The 25,805-nt window shown below is 35.3% G+C and overlaps 1 protein-coding gene across 1 annotated transcript in view; it reads right to left on the bottom strand.

Annotated features, from left to right (window-relative positions):
* The window catches only part of LOC123250226 (atrial natriuretic peptide receptor 1-like), a 123,479-nt gene that overhangs the window by 44,299 nt on the left and 53,375 nt on the right, over positions 1–25,805 (bottom strand). Inside the window, exons 9-16 of the mRNA XM_044679246.1 lie at positions 24,971–25,057; positions 19,862–20,005; positions 19,065–19,186; positions 17,492–17,633; positions 11,126–11,174; positions 7,048–7,152; positions 2,160–2,279; positions 1,709–1,802 (exon numbers count right to left, since the gene is read on the bottom strand). Coding sequence (XP_044535181.1) covers positions 1,709–1,802; positions 2,160–2,279; positions 7,048–7,152; positions 11,126–11,174; positions 17,492–17,633; positions 19,065–19,186; positions 19,862–20,005; positions 24,971–25,057 — 863 coding nt within the window. The remainder of the gene's footprint in view (positions 1–1,708; positions 1,803–2,159; positions 2,280–7,047; positions 7,153–11,125; positions 11,175–17,491; positions 17,634–19,064; positions 19,187–19,861; positions 20,006–24,970; positions 25,058–25,805) is intronic.

Raw genomic sequence — 25,805 nt, 5'->3', positions numbered from 1 at the left:
TCTCTCTCTCTCTCTCTCTCTCTCTCTCTCTCTCTCTCTCTCTCTCTCTCTCTCATCCTGTCTCTCTCTCATCCTCTCTCTCTCTCTTTCTCTCTCATCCTCTCTCTTTCTCTCTCTCTCATCCTCTCTCTCTCTTTCTCTCTCTCTCTTTCTCTCTCTTATATTTATGACCAACAATTGCTTCCATTGTCCACGTGCGGGAAGCAGGTCACTTTGAACTGTCTGCCTAGTTGTAATAGATCTGTTCTGATCCATATACTCCTCTCATGACTAATGTCACACATCTGTAAAGATGGAGTTAGAGGTATAGCCAAGACAATGGAATAGAAAGATTTTATCTAATATATCTGATACTTCAACCTCATGCTCTAATCAAGTTTTTAAAAAAGCAGGTATTTATTATTTTGGATTTTTCATTTCCCTCCTGCCCTATGTTCTTCGTGTCTACATGGTGGAATTTTTCTGAGTAGTGATATTGAACAAATCTAGTCATACAAACATAGTTCCTAAACTCTAGAGATCTGCAATGCCATAAACATGTTAATGATTCAGAGAAATTATGGTCTTTGGGCCTCTGACATGAGTTTTCATCTTAAACTTAAAATAAATACCTCCCCAAATAAAGGTCATTTTTATGTTTCTTTCTACATGAGCAGTATCCACTTTTTCAATATACCTGATGAAATATATAAAATGAGAAGTCTTAGAGCTCATAGAAGAAGGAGGATCTCTGCACTAACTACAGGATGGAAACTATAACAATCATAGTGATTTACTGGGCACATTTGGGCTCATTTGGTTTGCAAGAGGCATGGGACCCCCTGGAGGGATAGAGGATGAATATTTATTTGAATCTAATCATAGCCAAAAAAAATCTGAATTTACAGTTATCTCAGTAAGAGAAATAGGGTGATATTTTCATAACTCCTTCAGGAATTTCTATCTTACTAGGTTAGAGTTCATATACATATTCATAATCTACCCTGGTAATGTCCTAAATGCTTTTAAATGTTGTGTACCACTGTTCTTTTGTCAAGAACTGTATTAATTGCTGATTGGACATTTAATATATTTTCTTATTTTCTGTGGCAATATTGATTTGAGGTACACGTGTTCAGAGGAGAGCACTGATGATAACTAATTTAGAAGTTTCTCATGACTGAGTGAGAGTCTATCTACTTTGCAAGTTTTCTACCCTGGTGAATGTCTGAGTTCTTCTGACTTATAGTCTATAAAAACTAGAAAATTGGGAGATTGCTCAAATTATTTGCTTTTCCACATAAGCTGATAACTATTGTGAGGATTAATAACAAAAATTTTGCTAATTTTATAAAAGACCCAGTCAAGCCAGTTAAGCAGTATAGCAATGAAACCTGCTTTTATCCCCAACAAGTGCTGTATTTTTTTTAAACCCTTATGTAACTTTCATCTTAGAATTAATATTGTGTATTGGCTCCAAGGCAGAAGAGTATTAAAGACTAGGCAATGCGGGATAAGTGACTTGCCCCGGGTCACACAAGTAGGAAGTGTCTGAGGCCAAATTTGAACCCAGGACCTCCTTCCATATAGACTTAGCTCTCAAACCAATAAGCCACCTAGCTACCCCTTTTATTTTATTTTTTATCTTTATTGCTAATCAGTGTGCCTTACATGTAATTGGTGCTTAAAATCAATATAGTTTTCTTCATTTGAATGAGTCAATACTTACTATACAGCAACCGATCAGTCTTCTGTTTCTCATGCATTAGATCCTGAGTTCTTTCAACCACCAAAACTTCTAGGTGTTTACTATACTTCTCCATCTAAGCATCACAAAGAGAAATTGTTTCAAAGAGTCACTTTGTCCTCTAGGATTTTTAAAAAGATTCCTAAATTGTAGTTGCAAGAAAACAGAGGAGGTTCCTTAAAGGAAACTTGTCTTTAGAATCATCATCCTTCTCATGTCCATTGTAATTTATGCCTATTGAGAACTCTGAGTTTAAATCATAGTTGGTAAATAACCAAGTCATTCCTTAAAACATCAGATTAATTCTTGATATAGTAATACCTGGAATGATGAATTATATTAGCTTGTGTTTTCATAAAGTTTCAAGATTGATTCAATGTGATCCAAGCATTTTCCAAAGTTATCATCCAAAAGTCACTCCAAAGTGACTCACCAAAGTCATCATCATGTCCACTGGACTAACTTTGTTGGGATTCATCTTGTACAGTAGTTTCTTGATCTGTTCAAATGTTGGTCTTTGGGATGGGTTATTTTTCCTGCACTTTCTGATTAGCTGCATTGATTAGAAGGAACAGGTAAACACTATAATTAAATGTCATTCTAGGAAGAAAGATAATTATCTCGTATTATGCTTTCCTGTGTATGTATCATAATCCTCAATGAGACTGTAAGCTACAAAAAAGCATGGATTTAATGGAATATTACTATATAAAATGATGAATATGAAAATTTCAGAGAAACATGGATTTGATGGAGAGTGAAGTAAACAGAACCAGGATAACAATATACATGACTACAATGATACAAATGGAAAAATGATGGCAATAACAACAAATAATCAAGTGTGATCCCAGAGAATAATTGAGAAAATACACCCCTTTCCTTTCTTTGTACAAGTGGTAGCCTACACGTGTGAAATATTGCATATGTTGTTAGATATGGTAACTTTGCTGATTTTTATCTGCTTTTTCATCCCTTCCTTTATTCATTGTTAACAATAAATGTCTAACTAGGTTGTGGAGGAGGAAGGGATTTGTTGAAAAAAATGAACAAGTTATAAAACCAAAACATGTCAAAACAAAATATATCAATAGAAATTAAAATGAATAAAAATCAATATCACAGTTGGAGAAAGTCTCTAAAATATATGAGGTTAAAAAGCACATCTTGGTTAAATTTTATGTCTCCCACAGCATCTAGCCCAAATTATGTTGAATATTTAAAGATTGAATTGTTGAATTTAATCATAAAAAATGGATCTTAAAAACCAACTAGTTCATTATTCTAAGTTTCCAGATGAGGAACTTCACTAAGAAGGTATATAAGGGGAAAAATACTAATAATCAGAGCTATCCAAGCCATCATCAACCAATAAAATATAAATCAATTTGTAAGTATTGATAAGGTACCTACTACGTGCCAGGCTTTATAATAGGTTCTGGAGATAGAAGTAATAATAAAAACAATAGTTAACATTTACAGCTTACTAAGTTCTAGACACTGCACTAAGTGTTTTATAATTATTATTTGATCCTCATAATAGCCCTGGGAGCTAAATGCTATTATTATCCCTATTTTACAGATGAGGAAACTGAGACAGAGATTGTGAATTACACAAGTTCACAGAGCTAGTAAGTGGATTTGAAACTGAGGCTGAATTTGAACTCAGGTCTTTTTTTTTATTCAAGCCCAGCAATCTTTCAACTGCACCAACTATAAAACAATTCCTACTTGAATGAACTTACATTCTGAATGTAAGAGACAAGGGCACTTAAAAATATTTAATATATATTAAATATATGTAAATAAATATATTATAATTTATATGTTAAATATATCTAACTAAACCTTGTGTATTATAAGAATTGTATATAAATATATGTGCACTAAAACACAATGAGAATCCTAGCATTTCCTCCTGACCAGGGGATAATAAGCTTTCCAGAAAATTTCATTCTAGCAAACTTTGAAAAGGCTCACTCTTATCCAGATTCTGAATCTTTGAGCATTTAAGCATGACCCTTAAATGGTTCTACAATCTGTCTGCTACATAATATACATCATTATCACGCCTTATGATAAGTGTCTTAGACTGTCAGAATGTCTGGGAATCCATTGTCATCATCATAATTAAAAACAAACCCCAAATCTATAGAGTCTCTACAACTGGCAATATTACCCTGAGTATTGAATCAAGATGATGAAATAAAACAATAAAATTCCTAAAGGGCATGACCTGATGGAGATATTCTCTAATGACCAAGCCTAATGAAGGAGGCTTAAATAACTATGCATCTCAAAAAAGGAGTCTCATTTCATCCTTTTCTGATTGCATGGCACTTTATACTCATCTGCACACTTCTATTCCAATTTGCATTATAATTATCTGTCTACCAGTATCTTTTACTAGACTGTGAACTTAAGAACAAAGACTATTCCTTACTTTTCTTGTTATATCCCATTCCCCACCTTCTCCTCTAGTGCTTAATACCAGTATTCTGCCTTTCTTTTGGGAAGTAGAGAGGAGTCAAGGACATCCACACCTTGGCAAGTAGTCTGAATGTAAAGTCTTAGGGAATTGCCTGAAGCACTGATACATTAAATGGTTCCCCATGTCACACAGCTGGTATGTGTTAGAGGCATTAGTGGAACCTAGATCTCCCCAACTCCAAGCTTGTCACTCTCAGACAGCCACAATTATGTCTGACTTCTTGTGAGCTAGAGTTTTCTTGGCAAAGATACTAGCATGGTTTGCCATTTACTTCTCCACTTCATTTGACAAATGAAAAAACTGAAACAAATGGGTGACTTGCTCAGGGTCACTCAGCTAGTAAATATCTAAGGCCACATTTGAACACAGGAAGATGACTCTAGGACTGGCATTCTACTGCATCATGGAGCTTCCCTCTGCCCCTCCTGCCACTACATTATGCTCTTGCTTAAGCTGTACTGCCTTTAATATGCATAGTAGGCATTTAATATATAGTGGTAGTAATATGTTAGTGCACATAACATTTAATAATGCTTGTTAAATGTTTAATGCCAATATTTTCATGAACCATAGAACCATAATGTAAGAATTGGAAAGCATACACATTTTCAAATCCCCACTCAATCAGGAAAGTCTTTTTACAACACTGCTGACACATGGTCATTTAGCCTCAGATTTAATATCCCTAAGATAGGGAAAACTCATTATGCACCCCTCCTAACAATCCAAATGTTAAAACACCTCTAAATATTTGGAAATAATTCTGTATACAGAAATGAACTCTGACTTCCTTTAATTTGAACCTTCTGATCATCCTTTTACTCTGCAAAATCAAGCAAAACAAGCCTCTTTTCTCCTCTAGATGACCTTACAAATATTTAAAGATGGCTATCATGTCTTCTTTTCTCCAAAGTCAATACCATCCTGCATTTCAACCAGTTCTCACAGGGAAGTGCCCAAACTGCAACTCTCACAGCACATGTGAGCCCCCTACCTTATACCAGACAGGGGAGGGAAGAAATGGGCTGCTGGGCAGAAGAGCGGGTCATGTGAAAAAATGTGCTCAGGCATGGGTAGAGAGGGGGAAGAGGGTAGACCCCTCTGGCACGCATGCCATAGGTTCACCAACATGGTCATAAGCATTGTTGTGGTCCTCCACATCATTCTACTCATGTTCAAACTTAACTAAGGTCCCTTCAAATGAGAGAATATTTTTAAAAATTAGCATAGTGCCTGGCACAAAGCATACATTTAATAAATGCTTCTTTCCTCCCCTCCCTTCTAAAATGTGGCTTCCAAAACTAGGTAGAACATTCCATATACAGTCTGGTTAGAATAGAGTATGTATTTGAAGTGGGGATGGGGAAAATCCTTTCTTTTTCCCTTTCTTTAAAAAAAAAAACCTTACCTTCCATCTTAGAATCAATACTAAGTATCCAAAGTAGAAGATCTGGGGTTAAATGACTTGCCCAGGTCACACAGCTAGGAAGTAACTGAGACCAGTTCTGAACCCAAGACCTCCTGTCTTTAAATCTGGCTCTCTATTCACTGAGTCACTCAGCTGCCCCAGCATACCCTCTCAATCAATAATTTATGCTGTGCCAAGTATGTGTGATACAAAGATAAAAATGAAACAGCTTCTGGCATCTAATAGCTTACAATCTATCAGGGAAGACAACATGTATATACATACATATATATAAATTGTCTTTTACACTATACGTATATATATATATATATACGTATAGTGTAAAAGACAATTTTTTTGAGAAAGTATTCTGAATTGAGGCGGGGCTGCAATCAGGAAAGGTTTCATATAGAAAGAAGATGCTTAAGCTGAAATTTTTTAAAAACTGGGAATTCTAAGTGAGGAAGAGGTACATTCTAGATACAGGGGATGATCAGTCTAAGGCCAAAGAAATGCAAAATGTGCTTGCTCTGGACACTATATTTCTTTTGCTTATTTTTGATATAGGTAATAATAATAATAATGGCTAACATTTATATAGCACTTCCTATATACAATATATACTGTTCTAAGCACTTTACAACCATCTCATTTTATCCTCACAAAAACCCTGGGAGGTAGGAGATATTATCATCCCCATTTTACAAATGAGGAAACTGAAGCAAACAGAGATTTTTTTAAGTGACTTTGTCTAGGAGCAGATAGCTAGTAAGTGCCTGAGACCTGATTTGAACTCATCTTCTTGACCCCTAGGCTCAGCACTCTATCCATTGCACCTTTATGAACAATTCAGACAAGTCCCTTTGCAGTGGAGAATTTGGATATAATCTCTACCTCACCATCAGTTATTTGAAATAAATGTTTATTTTCCCTCTGAAGAGTTTTGAGTATTTTTCCTTGAACAAGGTGGGCTAAGTTCTTCTCTAAAGGAGCTGGCACAATGTCATGCAGATGCCTCATCTTAAGCCATGCCTTCGCCTCTCTGACTTATTCCAACTAAATCCCAACAGCATAAAAAAAAAACATCCTGTTAATCCCTAGGGATGGGAGTTAAAGGAAGTTCCATGGCCTGCCAACAGCAGACAAGTGAGGCCACATGCCTCACAGGCCAGAAGCATTCTAGTATGTATCATAAAACATAATGGACACTGTATCTTTGATCTAAATTTTTAAAAAATGACTTGATTTAGATGCCAGGAACTTGTTATCTAAATTTTTAGGCAAAGTCACAACAGTGTCTTTTCCAAAAATTCATGGAAGCATCAAGAATCGTTATATATAAGAATAGGATGCATCTTTTCTCATGAAATCAAAGTTAATTTGGGTGGCCAGGCTATAGAAGACAGATTGTACATCTCTTACCTCTGCATACTCTGAGGGGCAAGGACAAGAATTTTCTGACTTGCCACTAATTAATTCTTGTAGAGGGAGACACAAGGCATACTCCACTGAATGAGACTCTTCTTTCTGAAAATAAAAAGGTTAGAAAAAATATGGAATGAGAAAAATGGATCAATTTAGCATTATAAGAAACCAGTAAGTATATAACTAACATCACTAGAATAAAAACCAAACATTTATAAGCCATTTGAAAGCTAATCTGATGCACATGTAAAATCTATGTCAGATTGCTTACCATCTCAGGGAGTGGGGAGGGGAGGGAGGGAGAGAATTTGGAACTCGAAAAAATTATTAATGAATGTTAAAAAGTGTTTTTACATATAACTGGAAAAAAATAAAACAGTATTTAAAACATTAAAAGAGAAAGAAACAAAGAGAAAACAAATCTGAGTGCTACTGATCTATTTATTTCAAATACTTGAAAAAGGAAGTCAGACCTGGCTTCTAATCCAGACCAGACACCCAGCTAATAAGCATCTTCACGTTTCTTTGCCTCACTTTCCTCCCTCATAAAATTAGGAGGTAAAACCAGATCACAAAATCATAGCCTGGAGTCCATGAATTAAAAAAAATTTGATAACTATATTTCAATATAATTGGTTTTCCTTTCTAATTCTGTGCATTTTATTTTATGCATTCAAAAACATTATTCTGAGAACAGGCCCATAGGCTTCATCAAACTAAAAAAGGGATCATTGGCACATGCACAAAAAGTTAATAACTCTTGGATTAGATGGTCCCTAAGGTTCTGCCAACTCTAAAAATCCATCAAATTGGGGGAAGTGGGTTTTTCAGATGGAGAACTACTACTAGACTTGTGAACTAACTACTATAACTACCACTAAAGAGAGTGAAAGAAAGAAAGAAAGAAAGAAAGAAAGAAAGAAAGAAAGAAAGAAAGAAAGAAAGAAAGAAAGAAAGAAAGAAAGAAAGAAAGATGGACGGATAGATAGATAGATAGATAGATAGATAGATAGATAGATAGATAGAAATCTTTTCCTACCTTCTAATTGCTGTCACTACTTTGATTACACTGAAATGGCTCAATATTGCCTATGAATAAATCAATCAACAAACATTTATTACTCCCCTATTATGTGCCAGGCACTGTGCTAGGTGCTGGGGAAATAAATACAAAAGATGAAAAAAATTCCTTCACTCAAGTATCTGACGGAATCTGATCAAATCCTACATTTCTCAGCTTGTCAGTAAGAATCTTCAATAGACTCGTCTCACCTCACCTGTCCAATTTTATCCATCACTACTTCCTAACACATATTTTCTTTCAAATAAGGTTGTTTTCATTACTATCTATTCTGTATACATATCTACCTCCTCTATCTCCCTGCCTCTCTCCCCCTACACACACCCCATGTCCATTACTTTGGTTTGGGGTGGGAAAACAATCTCATAGAATCACAGAATATCAGGGTAAAAAGCTACACCAAGGACTCTTAACCTTTCTTGTGTCACAGAGCCTTTTGGCAGTTTTGTGAAACCTATATGGACTCTTTCTGAGAGCAATGTCTTTAAAAGCATAAAATAAAAAGCAAAGGAATTAAAAAGGAAATTGTACACACACACACACACACACACACACACACACACACACACACACACACATATATAAACCCCAGTTCATCAAAATCAGGTTGATTCCCAGGCAATTTAGCCATCTCATTTTATACAGCAAGAAACCAAGACCCAGAAGAGGTTCATCACTCTAGCCTGTTTCAGGGTTGCCTCACTGCTCAGTATAAAAATGTCTTCTGAATCCATGCTTATCTGTAAATCTGAATATGTCAACCCTCTGAGATTAATCATTTCAATCAATCCTCCTGTAGAGCAATAGTTTTGACTTGGTACATGGAGAAGCATACATAAATTGCAAGGTGGATTGTAATTAATTCATTTGCTGCAAAATATGTTTCTTAGAGATCAAGCAAGTGGATAAAATGGAAATAATTAAATTGGGCATAACACAAACCCTTCATCACTGACACACTATGGGAATTGTTCCTGCCTCAGGTACTAAGCATATTTTCTGATTGTGTTCTTCTATTCCTTCCTTTTCCCTCTTACCTTTTTTATTGCTTTAACCTTGCAGTACTGAAACAAATCTATAACATATCTGATTGGTCTGGTCTTCTTTTGCCAGCTGCTAAGTTATCTTTGTTACAGTGTTCTAAGAAATGCATGTGTTAAATGAGATTTTTGATTTCTGGCGCTGGTATCCAAGTATTTTTTCAAGTAATCAAATGAAAGAACTGCAAGAAATCTTTCTTCTGTCCTCCCCATTTACTTTTCCCTTATAGACATAATCTTAAAAGGTAATGGAAAGTTCTCAGAACTTAGAATCAGAAAGCCTTAGTTCTTGTTCCAATTTCACTTATTTGTTATATGACCTTGAAGAAATCACTTAATCCTTTTGAGTCTCAGTCTATTCATCTGTAAAATGTATATCATAATTTTTGCTCTTCCTTATAACCATTTTAAGGAGGATATGGGAAAATATTAAAGAGCACTTTGTTGGAAAGTGCTACATAAATGTAAGCTATTAGGATTTTATTTTTGTCACAATATGTGGCTTGTATATGGACCATAGCATCATTGACTTAGAAATGAAAGAAATCCTAGAGGTTATCTAAAGCAACACATTTGTTTCACTGATAAGAAAACTGGGCCTTAGGGAGGTTTGGTGGAGTGGATAGAGAATAGGACTTGAATTTGAATTCTGCCTCAGACATTTAGTTGCTATATGACTGAGCAAGTTACATCTATTTGCCTAAGTTTCCTCTTCAGTAAAATAGAGATGATGATGATAATAATAGCTCCTACTTTCAAAGGCTTCTTGTGAGGATCAAATGAGCTAATAGATATTAAGTACTTTGTAAACTTTAAAGGACTATTTAAATAGCTATGATAACAGCCAGCAATTATTATTAATATTTATTATCTAAGATTATACTGGTAAGATTTAAACTCTCCTCCTCTGATTTAAAAGCCTTTCTTCTTTTCACTGTTCTCCTTGTTGTAGTCATTATATAGATTGTTTTCCTAGTTCTGTTTAGTCTACTTTGTGTCAGTTTATATAGGTCTTCTCATTCTTTTCTATAGTCATCATATCCATTTTTCTTATAATTTGATAATATTTAATTTTATTAACATACCACACTTTTGCAATTTGCCTAGTTGGCTGATCTCTCTACATTATTTCTTGGTTTTTGCTACTTCAAAAATTGTCACTCTAAATATTTTGTTGCAACAAGTATTTATTGATTGATGTATGGATTTTTTTAATCTTTGACCTCCTTCAAGTATATGAGAGAGAGAGAGAGAGAGAGAGAGAGAGAGAGAGAGAGAGAGAGAGAGAGAGAGAAGGAGAGAGTTCAGTCACTTCCTTAAGATAATTCAAAGTTGTTTATGGGTTAAAATGCACACATGACAATGTACAACTAAATGAGAGGGATTTACAAAATTGGATAGAAATTTCTCCAAAGGAGAGTAAAAAAACTTGGGTGAAAAATAACATATATATACTTTTTAGAGTCTATGTACTATAGAATTAAATTCAAGTTTGGTTTGGGTTTTATTTTATATCATCACAGATTGAAATGCAGGCAAACTTATTAAATCTCAGAGGATGAGTGTTTCAAATGAAGCATAAGTATTTTTAGGACCACTGTCTTCAAATTCTCTTGACTCTTTGAAGTAGGAGAGGTTGGGAAGAAAGGAAGAAAAAAGAGGGAAGATAATCCTTAACACTCAAAAAAGCCCCAAACTTGCAGGGTAGGATTTAATTTTTCTACTTCTCTTTCTCTCTTCAAACCAAAAGCATTTGCCATTCAAAATATATGCTCTTTTAAACTTTCATGAGTAAATCAGAGACAGCACTATTTCCCTGGATAGGACATTGCATTGAAATTGGAAAGGATTACATTATGCTCTATGCTATGTCACAGATTCATTTGCTTTAAAATTTTAAGGAATGGATTTTTAATGGTTATTTTTTAAAATGTCAGAGTTCTCAGATACTTACCTGTACCGGGTCACTTCTTGTGGCAATCTCCAATAAAATGATGGCATAACTGCAAAACAGTGCATAGCTCATTTAATGTGAAAATTCTCGTCTTGCACACACACACACACACATATATTCTGTAAGGAATCTACACAGGTTATTTCTCTCTCATCCAAATAAAGAATTTTCCAAGAAAACATTTTTCAGATAGATTCTAGTATCTTCTAAAAATAAAAATTTTCAGATTAAAAAAAACATTCTATGGGGCCATTCCTTTATAAAAACACAAACAAAATTTGTCCTCCCATTAAATAGATATTATTCATATGACAAAGCTAAAGATAAACTTGGAATGATTTCTTGGATCAATGAACAAACATTTCAGCAAATTAATCTTATTTCTGATGTGAAATAAAATAATTTTTTCATTAAAGTAGGAATCTTGTATCTATAGGACTTTAATATTGGAGAGGAATTCAATGATAATCTAATCCACCCTTCTTTGTTTATATAGTGTTTTAAAAACTATTTGATAAAATAGGTTTGACACATATATGTCACTTTTACTTTTTAACAGGGACTGGGGTAGTAGGTCAATATTTTTATACAAAGACAATTAGAATGATATGTAGGTTCTCTTCTAAACTAAGAAGAAATAACTGATATTTATATACCTGCTTTAAAGTTTGCAAAATGTTTGAAATATACCATCTTAATTGAGCCTCTTAACAATCCTGAGATAAATGTAATCATCATCATCATCATCATCCCCATTTTGGGAAATTAGAGAGGTCAAGTGCCTTGCCCATAGTCATCTATCAGATCAATGTCAGAATCAAGATTTGAATTTATAGAGCTATCTAGAACTCTGAGAGGTTAAGTGTCTGACTTAGAACTGGGTTTCATGATTCTAAGGCTAGCTCTCTTTATTATTCCTATATAAGTATGAACTTATATTTATATATGTCATATACATACATAAAATATGAACTTTATCTTTCACTCTGTACTTCCTGTATAGACTTTTCATTCTAGTCTAGCCTATCCCTAGATGCCTCCCAAATTCCCAATTTCTTCATTTTTGCTAGTTCTTTTATTTGGAAAGCCCTTTCCTACTCCTGTCCAATTGGGCCAGTTTCCCCTTCATGATCTTCAAAAGCCCCTTCTATAGGCCACATAGCTTAGTCTTAAAATATTTTCTTTTTCTCTAATTGCATCCTGAAGGCTATGTATGTTAGTCTTGTCTTTGTGAAAAAAGGTAAGATCTTGAAAGTAGAGATCATTTCTTATACTCTAATAAATACAATTTATTTAACCATTAAATTTTTGATACACACAATCATAACTTTATAGCTGACTGAACTTTAAAACCATTTGGTCCAACCCTCTCATTTTACAAATAAAGAATTTGGGAACCAAAGAGGTTAAGTAACTTGTGGACATTCATATAAGTAACAAATGTAAGAGCCAGCATCTGACCTAAGTTTTCTGACTGTAAATCCATTATTCCTTATGAATAATGGATTTCTGAATAAACTGCCTCTCTGAAAATATTGAAAATATTTTGTTCTATTGTAACATTCATCATTATTGCTTAACTGTACCATTCTTAGCCCTTTCCCTCTTTATCCAACTTCCATGTTTCAGAGAAAGCCCTGATCCTTTTACTTACCTCTCCTACTGCAAGTTCTCCCTTAGACTTTAGGCTTATTCAGTCAAAATCCCTCCAGTTTTTCTCTAGCTAAAAACTTGTCTCCTCTTTCCATAAGTAAAACATCACTTATGGAAAGAAATACATGACATTTCTATATTTCTCTTCAATGCCCTGTGGTAGGATAACTTCTTATTTTTTCTCCACATTTAGAAAGATATGAACTGTCTCATTTCTTGACGTGGATACTTCTCACTTGTTGTAATAGGTGAAAACTCTCTAATTTCTCCTTTCTGGATGCTATCAGCCAGAGACTTTTTTCTATTTGAATTTGTGTGCAATACTAAGATCAATGTAAGGACTAAAGGTAAATACCATATTAAGTTACACACACACACACACACACACACACACACACACACATACACACACATATACACACATATACAGATTAGGGGAAGAACTGGACACTAGAGAATTTGGGGAAGTTTTGGCCCTAACCCCAGAAGAACCCTTTTCCTCCCTGAAGACGGAAACATAATTCCTAATACCTACTTCTGAGAACTCTTGAAACACATTGCTCAAAGAAGCATGTTGGCCAATGGAATCTTTGGAAGAAGGTTACTGCAAGCTTTGATGAAAACTTTTTGATGATGTTGTGGCACATTTGTGCACAAGAAAAAATAGTAGCTCTGATAGGTTGGAGGAACATTTAAAAACCAAGTTAATAGAAAACTCAATGTTATAGAAATAAAAGCACTTTCCTGGAGCAATTGCATTTGTAGAGTATTTAACCTTAACTTATTTGGTTATCCGACTCTAAAACTAGGGTAGACTATTCCCTTCTAGGTAGGATATAAATATTCTAGCAAAAATTTTTCAACTTAGAGGTTTGCTCTAGAATTACTGGATTACCTGAAAATCATGACCAAAAATTTTTTACAATAAATTAACCAAGAAAACTGTCCTGATATTCTTGAACAAGAAGGTAAAATAGAGATTGGAAGAATTCACAGATCACCTCCTGCAATAAATCCCCAAATGACAACTCAGCCAAGTTCAAGAGCTCCCAGGCCAAGGAGAAAATACTTCAAACAGTCAGAAAGAAACAATTCAAATATTATGGAACACCACAGGATCTGGCAGCTTCCACACTGAAGGACCACAAGGCTTGGAATATGATATTCTGTAAGGCAAGAGAACTGGGTTTACAGTCAAGAATCACCTACCCATCAAAATGATTATATTCTTTTAAGGGAAAGTATGATCATTTAATAAAATAGAAGATTTCCAATCATTCCTGAAGAAAAGACCAGACTTAAACAGAAAATTTGATGTCCAAGTAAAAGTTTGCTCAAAGTAAAATATTTTTTTGAAACCATAGTAAAATATTTAAACATGGAGAAAGAAAAGAGGTTTGTAGAAATATAAATGATGTAGAAAATATGTGGGTAGAAATTTGGAGAGGTTCAGGAAGCAAACCATCTTCTTATAATTAAGGGACACACACACATACCTTACAGTCTAAACCAGTGATGGGCAAACTTTTTAAAGAGGGGGCCAAAGGAAAGGAAATGCTCATCTGTCAGTCTGTTTCTAAGGCAACTCTTTTGAAGTTTCATTGTATTGTATCCTACTCATTGTATTCATTGGATTAGGAATAATGTCATGGCAGGACAGAACATTTCAGGACATGACCCCCCACACACATCTGGCCTGCAGGCCATAGTTTGCCTATCACTGGTCTAAACCATAATATTTTGTTCTCAGATACCAGTGGATTATCTCCCTCAAAATGCAAGAGTAGGTAGAAAGAATTGATACATACCTAAGGCATTCTGCTATATCCTTATTGCAGCATATCTAAATTGCCAGGGCAACTTTTCTGAAAGTAGGATATTCTATTTTTTTAAACCTTTCCTTTCTGACTTAGAATCAATACTGTGTATTGGTTCCAAGGCAGAAGAGTGACAAAAGTTAGGCAATAGGGATTAAATGGCTTGCCAGGGTCACACTTAGGAAGTGTCTGAGTGCAAATTGAAATCTAAGACCTCTTGTCTCTAGGCTTAGCTCTCTAAATACTGAGCCACCTAGCTGCCTGCCCCCCCACCCCATATTCCACTTTAAGAGCATGAAGTGTATGACATTAACTTTGGAAGTCCAGCCTTATAGTTGTTGATTATTCTTTCCTAAATATTATGTATGAAATCTGGGTAGCTGTCACCCAGTAAATCTGGCTTTAGATGAATTACTTTAGACATAGTAAACAAGAGAAAACAGGAATGTAGCTTTGAAAATAGGAGATACTTAATAAGTGCTGTCAGGCCAATTATATGTGTAGCACTTATATCACAATAGAACAGTAACAAATGGGCAAGGCTCAATAGTATTAAGAATAAGTTATATTACCTTAATAAGACATTGGAAATATGTTTGTCAATTTAAATAAATAACTCCATATTGTTTTAATCCAGCATTCTGTGACTGAGTTGTTTGGTAAGTTGTTTTTTTTTCTATAAATTACTTTTCATTACTAAGATAAGTACTTGTATGGTGTGATGCATATATTCTTTTTATTATTATTATTTTTAAATCCTTGTACTTTGGTGTATTGTCTCATAGGTGGAAGATTGGTAAGGGTGGGCAATGGGGGTCAAGTGACCTGCCCAAGGTCACACAGCTGGGAAGTGGCTGCATATATTCTTAACAAGCTGATAAACATTTGTGAGCTTTCTGGCAAACCACCAATGTAAAGATTTTACGAACTTTATCAGTAATTTATATAGCAAACTACTAGTCAAATTATGTTATAAACAATTTAGCGACACCCCCTAGCTAGAACCATTAAGAAAGTGCACTGGAGACTCAAGCCATCAGCCAGTTCCTATGACTCAACTAGGACTGGTTACCATATTTCCCACACTAGAGATTCACTCAGCAGCTGTTTTCTGGAGGGCAATATTGATGGACAGAGACTTGCCAAATGATCACCCCAGAGGGAAACACATGGCCTCTGGCTAGCCAGAGAGAGAACTTTGTCAAAGTCTAGTATAAAAATCTCTCAGGGGGATGCAGTCAGGTGTCTCAATGGAGTGAGAACCAGTCCTAAAGATGGGAGGTTCTGGGTTCCAATCTGACCTCAGATACTTCCTAGCTATGTGACCCTGGGCAAGTCACTTAACCCCCATTGCCTAGCCCTTACCACTCTTCTGCCTTGGAACCAATTCATAGTATTGATTCTAAGGTAGAAGATAGGGTTTTTAAAAAAAAGTAGGTAGGAGCTGGTGCTAAGAGGTTTGTTTGAGATAGACATATTCCTTGGCACAGAGTTTCAGAACTACAGCATAAACCTTCCCTCACCTACACACACACACACACACACACACACACACACACACACACACACACACACACACAAGCCAACAATTAAGTAATTAATAACCTTGGAACTTTTAATGAGTAGGAATGGGCAATTTGTATGATACTCATAACACCCTCTAGTAGTGAGAGATCATTACACATTTTTTTAAAAGATTACCATGTATTAAAATATAGATATAATTAACATATAACATTCTTACAACTAGTATTATACACAATTTATAGAAAGTTTTAAAGAATTACAAATATCAAAGTATAAATTATCACCTCCTACTAAATTTCAAGGGCAATTACTTATTGCATAATTCTTTTCTCTTTGAGAAGAAAACTTTAAATGTTCCTCATTAATGTTTTAGGTGTTCAAAAATAGTGTAGGTCTTCTTTCTCTACCTGGTTTCTGACTACTTCATCCACTTCTCCCACTTTGGACTACTCTATCTGTTTTGTAGAATAAAGGGCTTCAGAGTAGTGTCAGCATCCCTTAGCTATCTATCATGTTTAGAGCTTATCAGAGGCAAAGAGTTAATGACCTTCATTGTTGTGACACCCTATAAATCCATTCACTCCAAGGAAGTACTTTTATTTCTGCAACATTGAGTTTTCTATGAATCTGTTTTTAAGTGTTCCTCCATCCTAGTAGAGCTCCTTTTTTTTTTGCTTGTGTACAAACATGCTACATCATCATCAAAGAATTTACAGCAAAGCCTGTAATGGCCTTCTTGCAATAAGGAAAAGATTTCATTGGCCAACATTCTTCTTTTTGGGGTTTTATCCCCCACCTGCTTGAAAACTCCCCTTTCATCCTTTTCAGCAGTGTCAGATTCATTTTGTTTATTTTATTTTCTCAATAAGACAATGATATGAAATGAATCTTGCATTATAATAATATACCTAACATTGTATTATCAAGTCAATGCTTTCGATCTTCCATTTTTGTACAAAATCTGAGGCTTTCTCTTGAAGCAGAATCAGCATATTAGATAATACTGAGTTTAAATTCTGGAAGACTTGCTGACTCAGACACTTGCTTCCTGGGTGTCCATGGGCAAGTCCCTTAACCTCTCTCAGATTCAGTTTCTTGAACTGTAACATTGGCTAATAATGGTACCTGCTTCACAGAGTTCTTGAAAGGATCAAATGAGCTAACATATGTACATAGTTCTTTTTTATACTTATAAGGTAAAAACTAAAACACCACCTGCAAACCACTGTCTGTCAAAGCAGTCACACTGAATTCTATATGTGTAGACTTCCTTGGGGTCTTAAAAGGGCAGATTACAGAATGTATCAAAGAAACACCTATTTATACATGATCATTAATGCATAATTAATCAGATAACGCCATGGATCACCTGTATACATCTCCCAATGCAGATGGTTCCCAATTTGACACTAAATGAGCTTCTGGAGCCAGATATATCTGCCTCAGGCGCTGTTGATATGAACTGAAACCTTCAGGCAAATCTTCCTTTCTGTATGACTTTAATCCAAAGTCTACCATTAAGGAAATAATGGAAAAAATTAGGATTCATGAAATTGTATCATTGAATATCATCACATTAATATCGTAACAATCAGTCCAAAATGATTAGTGATTTAAGTATCTATGCTGTATAAAAATTAGACCTCTTAATGTTAAAAAACAACCTAAGAGTAGATAGAGTACCCTAGCTGATAATGAAGTGTCAATGTAACATATAATGAATTCACTCAAAACAGAGTCTAAGAAAACTGGTTCCATGTACAATTAAATTTAATCCTAGGAACAAGACGTAGTATGAAATAAAGGGAAGAAAGATGCAAAAGAAGTGCTCCATACTTCCCTCCTTTTGTAGGAGTGGGGGTATAAGAGTGTGAAACACTGAGTATACTGTCAGACTCAGCTGATATGTTTGTTTGTTTTGCTAAACCAATTTTTTGTTATTTTTGCAAGAGAAAGCTTGCTAGGTATACTGGAAAGAGAGGCATTTGGGCATTGAGGTAATGTTCAAATAAAATTTAAGGAAAAGGATAGAGATAGGACATGTACTCATTTTCATTGTCATAGGGAAATCCCAGGTGAAAAAATTCCTCCTACCTATGCAATTCAGAACCTTCTCAGCAAAATAATAGCCCATTACTATTATTAAAGCAGTGGAGTACCTGACCAGAAGATGTAATTACTCAGATTTTCTTCTGATTATCTAAGAGTAGATTTTCTGCATTATAGATTTCTCCCAACAAGGTATTAGGTTACCAACAGCAGGGCTGAATGAGGAAGGTTCAGAACCATTATTGCTTACCACCTAGTGCTTTTCAGCATTTTCCAAGTCTCTGCCTAGCAAACATACACTAAATGATCTGCTCCTGCCAAGTAGTATACCTTTCAGTATGTCAACAAATAATGTCTTCTCTTTAAATACATCAAACTACTCACATATCAGCCCTGTCCTGAAGCAATCCAATTACTCTCTTCTTCAACTGCCCTCAACTCCAAGAAGTACACAGAGGGAACAATTAGCACTCATGTTCTTTCTCTTTCTCTCTGCTCCCTAAATCTTAACAGTGTCCCAATCTCCTTAGGATACTTACTTATTTCCCTTCTGCCTCATAAATCACATTGATTCTCAGCTTTCAGCAATCACCATGCAAATCTCTTTACCTATCTCTTCTTTGACTTAATTACTTATGAAATGGAAATGGTGCCTTATGCTACTTCCCTACATTCAACAATAAGAAGAATTCCTATTCTTTGTAGATCTCTGCACTATGTACTAGATTAGTACAAATTGCAGATGGAAAGCATTCTTTGCCCTTATAAAGCTTCTTGTCTGACAGGAAATTATTATGAGTTGTACTATAAGGATTAAACAAATAGAGGGTAAGGAAGAAAAACACTCATTTGACAGGGGTAGGGGAAACCAGGCATACTTTGGATCGATCTACCTGAAATTTTGCACACCCATCGGTCATCTATCACACAGTTGGTAGATTTCAGATAACCATGGAATATCTTGTGCTGATGGAGATAAGCCATTCCCTGGGCAATGTCTGTAGCAAAGGAAAACCTGATACACAAATAAGAAGCTAGAGTAATCACGGCATAAAACAAAAGACCATTCTCAGAAAGGAAGCATTTTTAGCACATTCCAGGATAAATGCCCAGCAAATTATACAATAGAAACAAAGATCAGAATTATAGAATCTTGGCATTAAAAGATCACCTATTTCAACTTGGTTCCTGAACAGGTATGCCATCTATGGCATCTCCAAAAAATAATCACATGATCTCTTCTAGACTACCACCACCACCACCACCCCACATCCAATCTCTATGTGCCCGGGTATTTGAATGATAATTGTTATTCTTTTGGTGCTATCCTGATTTAAGACCCAACAAGGAAAAGGCCAAAGCAATAACTTGGACAAATGGAAGAAGAGTCAAAGACAAATAAAAATCTGTGTGAACATTTTGCCAAACCTTACTTAATTTAATCTCCCATGTGCAGTGAATAGGCCTTGCTTCACCCACTCTGAGACTGAAGAGGTGTGGGGAAAAAAAAGGAAAATGTTGCCTAGCAACCTGGCTCACAGCTGCTTCCAGCATAACTCCTTGGGGACAGCAGCAGATAATAAGCAATTAATTATGGACATTAACAATAATGAGGCATAGTCACAGGATATCAAACTCAGTGGCCAACCTAATTGTCCCATCACCAATCGTTCAAACATTTATCTTGTACCTGAAGCCCCAGTTGAGAGGAATGTCCTCACTGAGCAGAACATCATTCAAGCTTCCCTTTGGACAATACTCAGTCACGATGGCAATGTTAGGCACTTCAATGCAGCCTCCAATGAATTTGCAAAGGTTTGGATGATCCAGTTCTCTACAAAAATCAATATAAGTCTGTTAGGATCTGTCTAGGGCATATTTCCTAATTCCCTTCCCCCCCACCCCCACTTTTTCCTTACAATAAACATTCCATCTCCCACCTTTATGCTTTGCACAGGTTGCCTATTGTGTCTGGCATGCTCTCCCTCTTTACTTCCACATGTTCAATCAAGAAGCATTGTTAAGAAGCAGCTGGTTGGCTCAGTGGATTGAGAACCTGGCCTAGAGATAGGACCCAGGGTTCAAATATGGCCTCAGACCTTTCCCAACTGTGTGACCTTGGGCAAGTCATCTAACTTTCATTGCCTAACCTTTACCACTCTTCTGCCTTGAAACCAATACACAGTATTAATTCTAAGATGGAAGATAAAGATTTTTTTTAAGCAGCATTGTTAAGTACTTAATTTATGGTTAAATTCAGGAAAGAAAGGGTTTCATTCCATCCAAAACTCTGCTTAGTTGGAACTTGATGGAACAAAATACCTAGGTACTTCCAGGTATCTCTATTTATCTTCAACTTCCTTTTGTATATTGCCTTTTCTTTTAAGATTGTAGCTCCTTCTGGGCAAGATCTGTCTTTTTTTTTTCATTTGTATCCCCAGCACTTACTACAGTATTTGACACATAGTAGGCATTTAAGACATCTTTATCTCAAGCTGCTTGCCCCAAGGCTCAAGTATCACTTCTCCAATTGAAGATAACATCTAGCCCTGCTAGGAATCATATTTTCTTTGTTTATATGTCATATGTATTTTTCTATGCACATGCTTTCTCCACTCAGTAAAAGGTAAGCTCCATGAGGGCAGGGGCTATTTCTTTTTTTTTCCTATTTATTCTTAGTACTTATAAAAGTGGCCCATAGGAAGCATTAAATGTTTTCCAAATTGAATTAAATTGAATATGAAGGAAAGAATGTGGTTTTAGACTTAGCTATGAATGTTAAAATACATGTCAAAAAATGATTGCACAACCAAATGCTGTGATGTAACCTTAATGTAAACAAGAGAACAACTTTGAAAAAATTAAATATTCATTTTGATTACGGTCTTATCATTACAGCTGTTATTACCAAGTTTCATAAGAAAATTCTAATACTAAGTCCAAAATGTTGAAGTATTCAGAAGCTGAAAATAAGCAAGCTGTAAAATAGCAAGATAAGAAATACATTTCCTCTTACTCCTTAAGACTCTGTAAGGAGCCTGCAATACCCGACACATTTCATTTGTTATTGAGGGTGAAAGCTACTCGGCAAAAAGTAATATCAGGGAAACACAAGAAAGGAAATTCTCATCTCTGAGGAAAACGGGCCTCCCAAATATTAGTAATGGTTCTGTACCCCATTTATCCAACTGGTTCTGAAAAAATGGCAGTTTTTTCACAGGCTTATTAGGTACCAGTTTGCTTCTCCCCATATCTGTCTCTGATGTGTTGGCTTTCATTGAGATTGGCATCCCTTGGACAGGGTCCGGAGTCCTCTTTTCCAAACATCATTAGCAGGATGCTGGCTGATAACTTTAGCAATGTTGGTCACTAAAATTCTTCTCTGTCAGCAGAACAAAGTATTGGCTTTTTTTTTTAATTTGGCAATTTTGTTGTCAAAATTTCATTATCTTCTTCCCACTCCCAACCACAAACCAAGAAATCTTTGGTTCAGATTTTAAAATGCTACATTTTCCAAGGTCTAATTCAGTAACATCGCCTTTCCAAGTTCTAACTGACATTCCTGGAAACAATCAGTGAATCAAAAAGCATTTATTAACCATTGATTATACCAGACATTGTGCTAGGTTTGGGGGATACAAATACAATAAATGAAAACCACTCCTACTTTCAATATTTTATATCCTAATATTTCCTCTCTACTATTCAGCAAAATGGTATACATTGAGATTGGGATACCTGAATTTAAATCCTGATTCTCATAATTACTATGTGAACATAAGTAGAGTATTTATCTTCTCTTAACCTGTTTCCTAATTTTTTAAATGAGAATAATAATACTTGACTTACCTATCTCACAAGACTGTTGTAAGAAAAGCACTTTAGAGAGCTTAAGTGTAGGAGCAGCTAGGTAGCACTGTAGATAGAGTACCGGGCCTGGAGTTGGGAGGACCTGGGTTCAAATCTCCCCTCATATACTTCCTAGCTGTGTGATCCTTGGCAAGTCACTTAACTCCCTTTGCCTAGCCCTTGCTCTTCTGTTAGAATTGTTACTAAGACAGAAAGCAGGGCTTTTTAAAAAAACACAACTTAAATGTAATTACTTTGATGAAGAAGAAATCTCCTCAATGTATTTCCCCACAATGAGAAATGCAGACTGCAGTTCTTCACTCAAGCCCTCTGATCCTATATGACTTTTGTCTATATCCTCCCATAAAGCCTCCAAAAACAATTACTCCATGCTGAATGAGCCTTCTGTTTCTTTTCATATTTAGTGAATATCAGTACAGTTAAGTTGTCTATCTTCACTTCCTCAGTTTCACTACATCAGTGGTTCACTTCCTTTTCCAGTCATGTCTATTCTTGATCATCAGTTTTTCTTGCCATTTCATTAATGCAAGTCATCACTGGTAATATACTGCAGCATACCTATAATTGGGCTTCTTCTGAGAGAGCATCTTCTGATGCTCCCTAAGTCCCTGCCATCTGATATAACTGGTAGAATATTGGTATTAAAAAAGATGCTCTTTGGTGATGTGGTAAGAACAAAATCTATTAGGATCCCTGACATGGAGACACGACTACTTGTCTCCAAAAAGGCAAGGAAACTGTCTCTAAAATTTGATTGAGTCAAGGGAATAAGGCTTGGGCCATTGATGTTGTTTCCTAGGCACCTATTTCATTAAAAGCCCAGTCCATGAGGGGTTGAGATTTTCAGTTCTAATGGATATTCCACTAGTATTCAAGTTAAGGCACACTTCTGATCCTATCCTTTCCATATGGAAACAAAGGGAGCTGAAACTACTTGAATCAGTCCTGGATCCTTGTTGAATATCTTTTCTATGATACTGTTAAGTAAACTTTTTGTTAAATGTTAGATGGTTTATAAGTTTCTCATTTTATTCCAATCCTGAGTCTGAACCACTAGACTGGAATGAATCAGGCCTAGAAAATGAACAGGTAGGATAGAGCAACCAAAAATTACTCGAAGCACTATGAAATTCTATGTTATTCTATATGCCCACATCCTCATTTGAATTCTGGAGACAGCTCATTGTCCCTCTGCATTGCCGGTCCAAAATATTTGTACTGATGTTCTATCTCAATCAACTGACAATCCAACTATATACAAACAAATCATTAGTTTTTTGTGTTGTGTATAGTTCACCTCATTGATTTCTTCTACGTATTAATGGTACTAAGTACTTATGAGGTAACTCTGTGCCATTCTGGGACTTAATGTACTCTACACAAATGTCATTCACCCACAAACAGAAGCATCTATAGAAGCCTGTCATCTATATTGAATTGCTCTTCCATTTAGACTATATATAGGACCTCATGGTAGCTACCTTTGGTGAGAATGTTTTCTCTCTTCTGTCAATTGATCCTCTGGATTGTTAAAGCAAATTCTTAAGGTTCTACCATAGAATCTCATATGTTTTTAGCATGTGCCTGATAGATGCCTTGTTCGAAGAGAAGTTTTCATTCTAAATGTTACATTCTGAATTAAGTAATCAAGTAACCATGAACAATGTATGTATTACATATAGCACCCAGCCAGTTATCTGACTCTGAAGATGTAATCTACTAGAGAATTGTCTATAAAATCCTGCATATTCTCTTCTCAAATTTTCAACAAAGATACCCAGCATATCTGCACTAACATTCTTATAAAGACTTTAAAGCAATATACGTATGAGTCAAGTTATTGTTTTCTCCATCTTTTTGTGATAGATTTTCCATTCTTTTTGAATATCCTCTTACAGAGGTATTGAAAAATGGTCTTCGAATACTTTTAAAATTGTGTTGTCATGAACATACATTTTTTCTGTAGGTATTGATCTAAGAACCATTTCCATATCTTTATATTGGAAATCAATGTTATGGAGTGTAAATGTCCCAAAATCACCAATAATAAGAATAGATCACCTTAGAAATGCCATCGGTTTCATATCAATTTGTTGTTTTTCCAGATGTATCTAGAAACACTCTTAAGAAAATCTAACTGAGTTGGCTCTCATGCTAAAATAACTGTAGGCTTTTGCCCCCTCTATTGCTTTTGATTGTTTTATGAGATGGTGCTGCTTTTAATCTTCTGCCATCCATAATGTTTTGGAAAGGCCTTTATATAATATAATCATGTTACCCTTGGTAGTACTGACAAAGAAATCAAATATTTGCTGGCTGGGACCTTTTGGATTCCTCACCTTTTTTATAAGAATAAATTCCTCTAACAAACAGAAATAATATCTTTACTTTTTTCTGATTTTTCAGACAAAATCAATAATAGTATATTATTTAAGTAGGATAGATATGAATTGCTATCATTGGATGTAGTGACATCTCATGCTTATCTTTCCTTTTTATTTAGCCTTTTGTGAGATGATTCTGAATTAATCTCTAAATAATTAACTATCCAATTTCTCTCCCTCTCTCCCCTCCCCTTCTTCCTCTCAATCTCTCCTTTCTTGTCCCCTTCTCTCTTTTCCTTCCCATTCTCTCTTCCCATCTTCCTCTACTTCTCTCTTTTCCCTCACCCTCACCCATTCTCTCTATTCTTCCTCTCCTTCTTTCTCCCTCTCCTTCCCTCTTCTCTTTTTCTCCCTCTATATATAAATTTCATGTTTAGTTTGAATGTTTTCTGAATAGCTTGAACAAGTCACTTAATCTAGATTAATTAACTTTAATCTAGGTTAACTCAACTTCCTTATCTATAAAAAGTGAACAAACAGATTGATTTCTGAGGGTCTTCCAGTTCAAAATCACACAATTCTATTTTTAAATCTCTTCTATTTACCTGACTTGCTTCACTTCTTTACGTATTATCTTGGACAGTGTAAATGTCTTCTTTGTTATTTTCTTGATGGCTACAATCTTTCCATCACTGCAATGAGAGGAGGAAAAAGATATTTAGATCCTAATTACATGGGAACAATGTTTTTCTCCCTTTTTTCAGGAGAACCAAGCTAATGTATACTATTGTAGAGGTACAGTCCTAACAATTTTTTCCCTCAAAATGTTTTGAGTAAGTATTTTGTAGAAGATGCCCTTCAGATGTCTAGAGAAGTCTGAAATGGATAATATTTGTTAACAGATTCAGTGGAAATGTTGAATTCACTGTAACTTGCCATAGCTTTGTACCTGTAGTAGAAATCAATATTACCTAGCAGAGTATACTAAGTCCTTACTCTTCCTAAGGCCTATGGGTCTTCTACAAGGATGGAATAAAAGAAGGGAGAGCACCAGGGAAAGAAAGAAGATAGGGATTATACATATTTTATATACATATATATATATATACATATATATGTGTGTGTGTGTGTGTGTGTGTGTGTAATTAAAGATGCAGCAGTGGGAAAAGAATAAAGCAAGAAAAGACAGAGTCTGGAAAGAAACATAAGTAACAAAATATTTTCCATGGGTCATATTTTTCATTCATCTAGACACTATGACCAGTTAGCTGATCTGTCTCCATATCACCACTCTGTACTTACCAATTTCCCAAAGATCATAGTTTTTGAGTTGGGAGGAACAATAGTGGCCATTGAGATAGAGAGAGAGAGAAAGAGAAAGAGAGAGAGAGAGAGAGAGAGAGAGAGAGAGAGAGAGAGAGAGAGAGAGAGAGAGAGAGA

Source organism: Gracilinanus agilis, chromosome 1 (genome assembly GCF_016433145.1).
Source record: "Gracilinanus agilis isolate LMUSP501 chromosome 1, AgileGrace, whole genome shotgun sequence".
NCBI classification, from domain to species: Eukaryota; Metazoa; Chordata; class Mammalia; order Didelphimorphia; family Didelphidae; genus Gracilinanus; species Gracilinanus agilis.
This window is presented reverse-complemented; position numbering and strand designations above follow the sequence as displayed.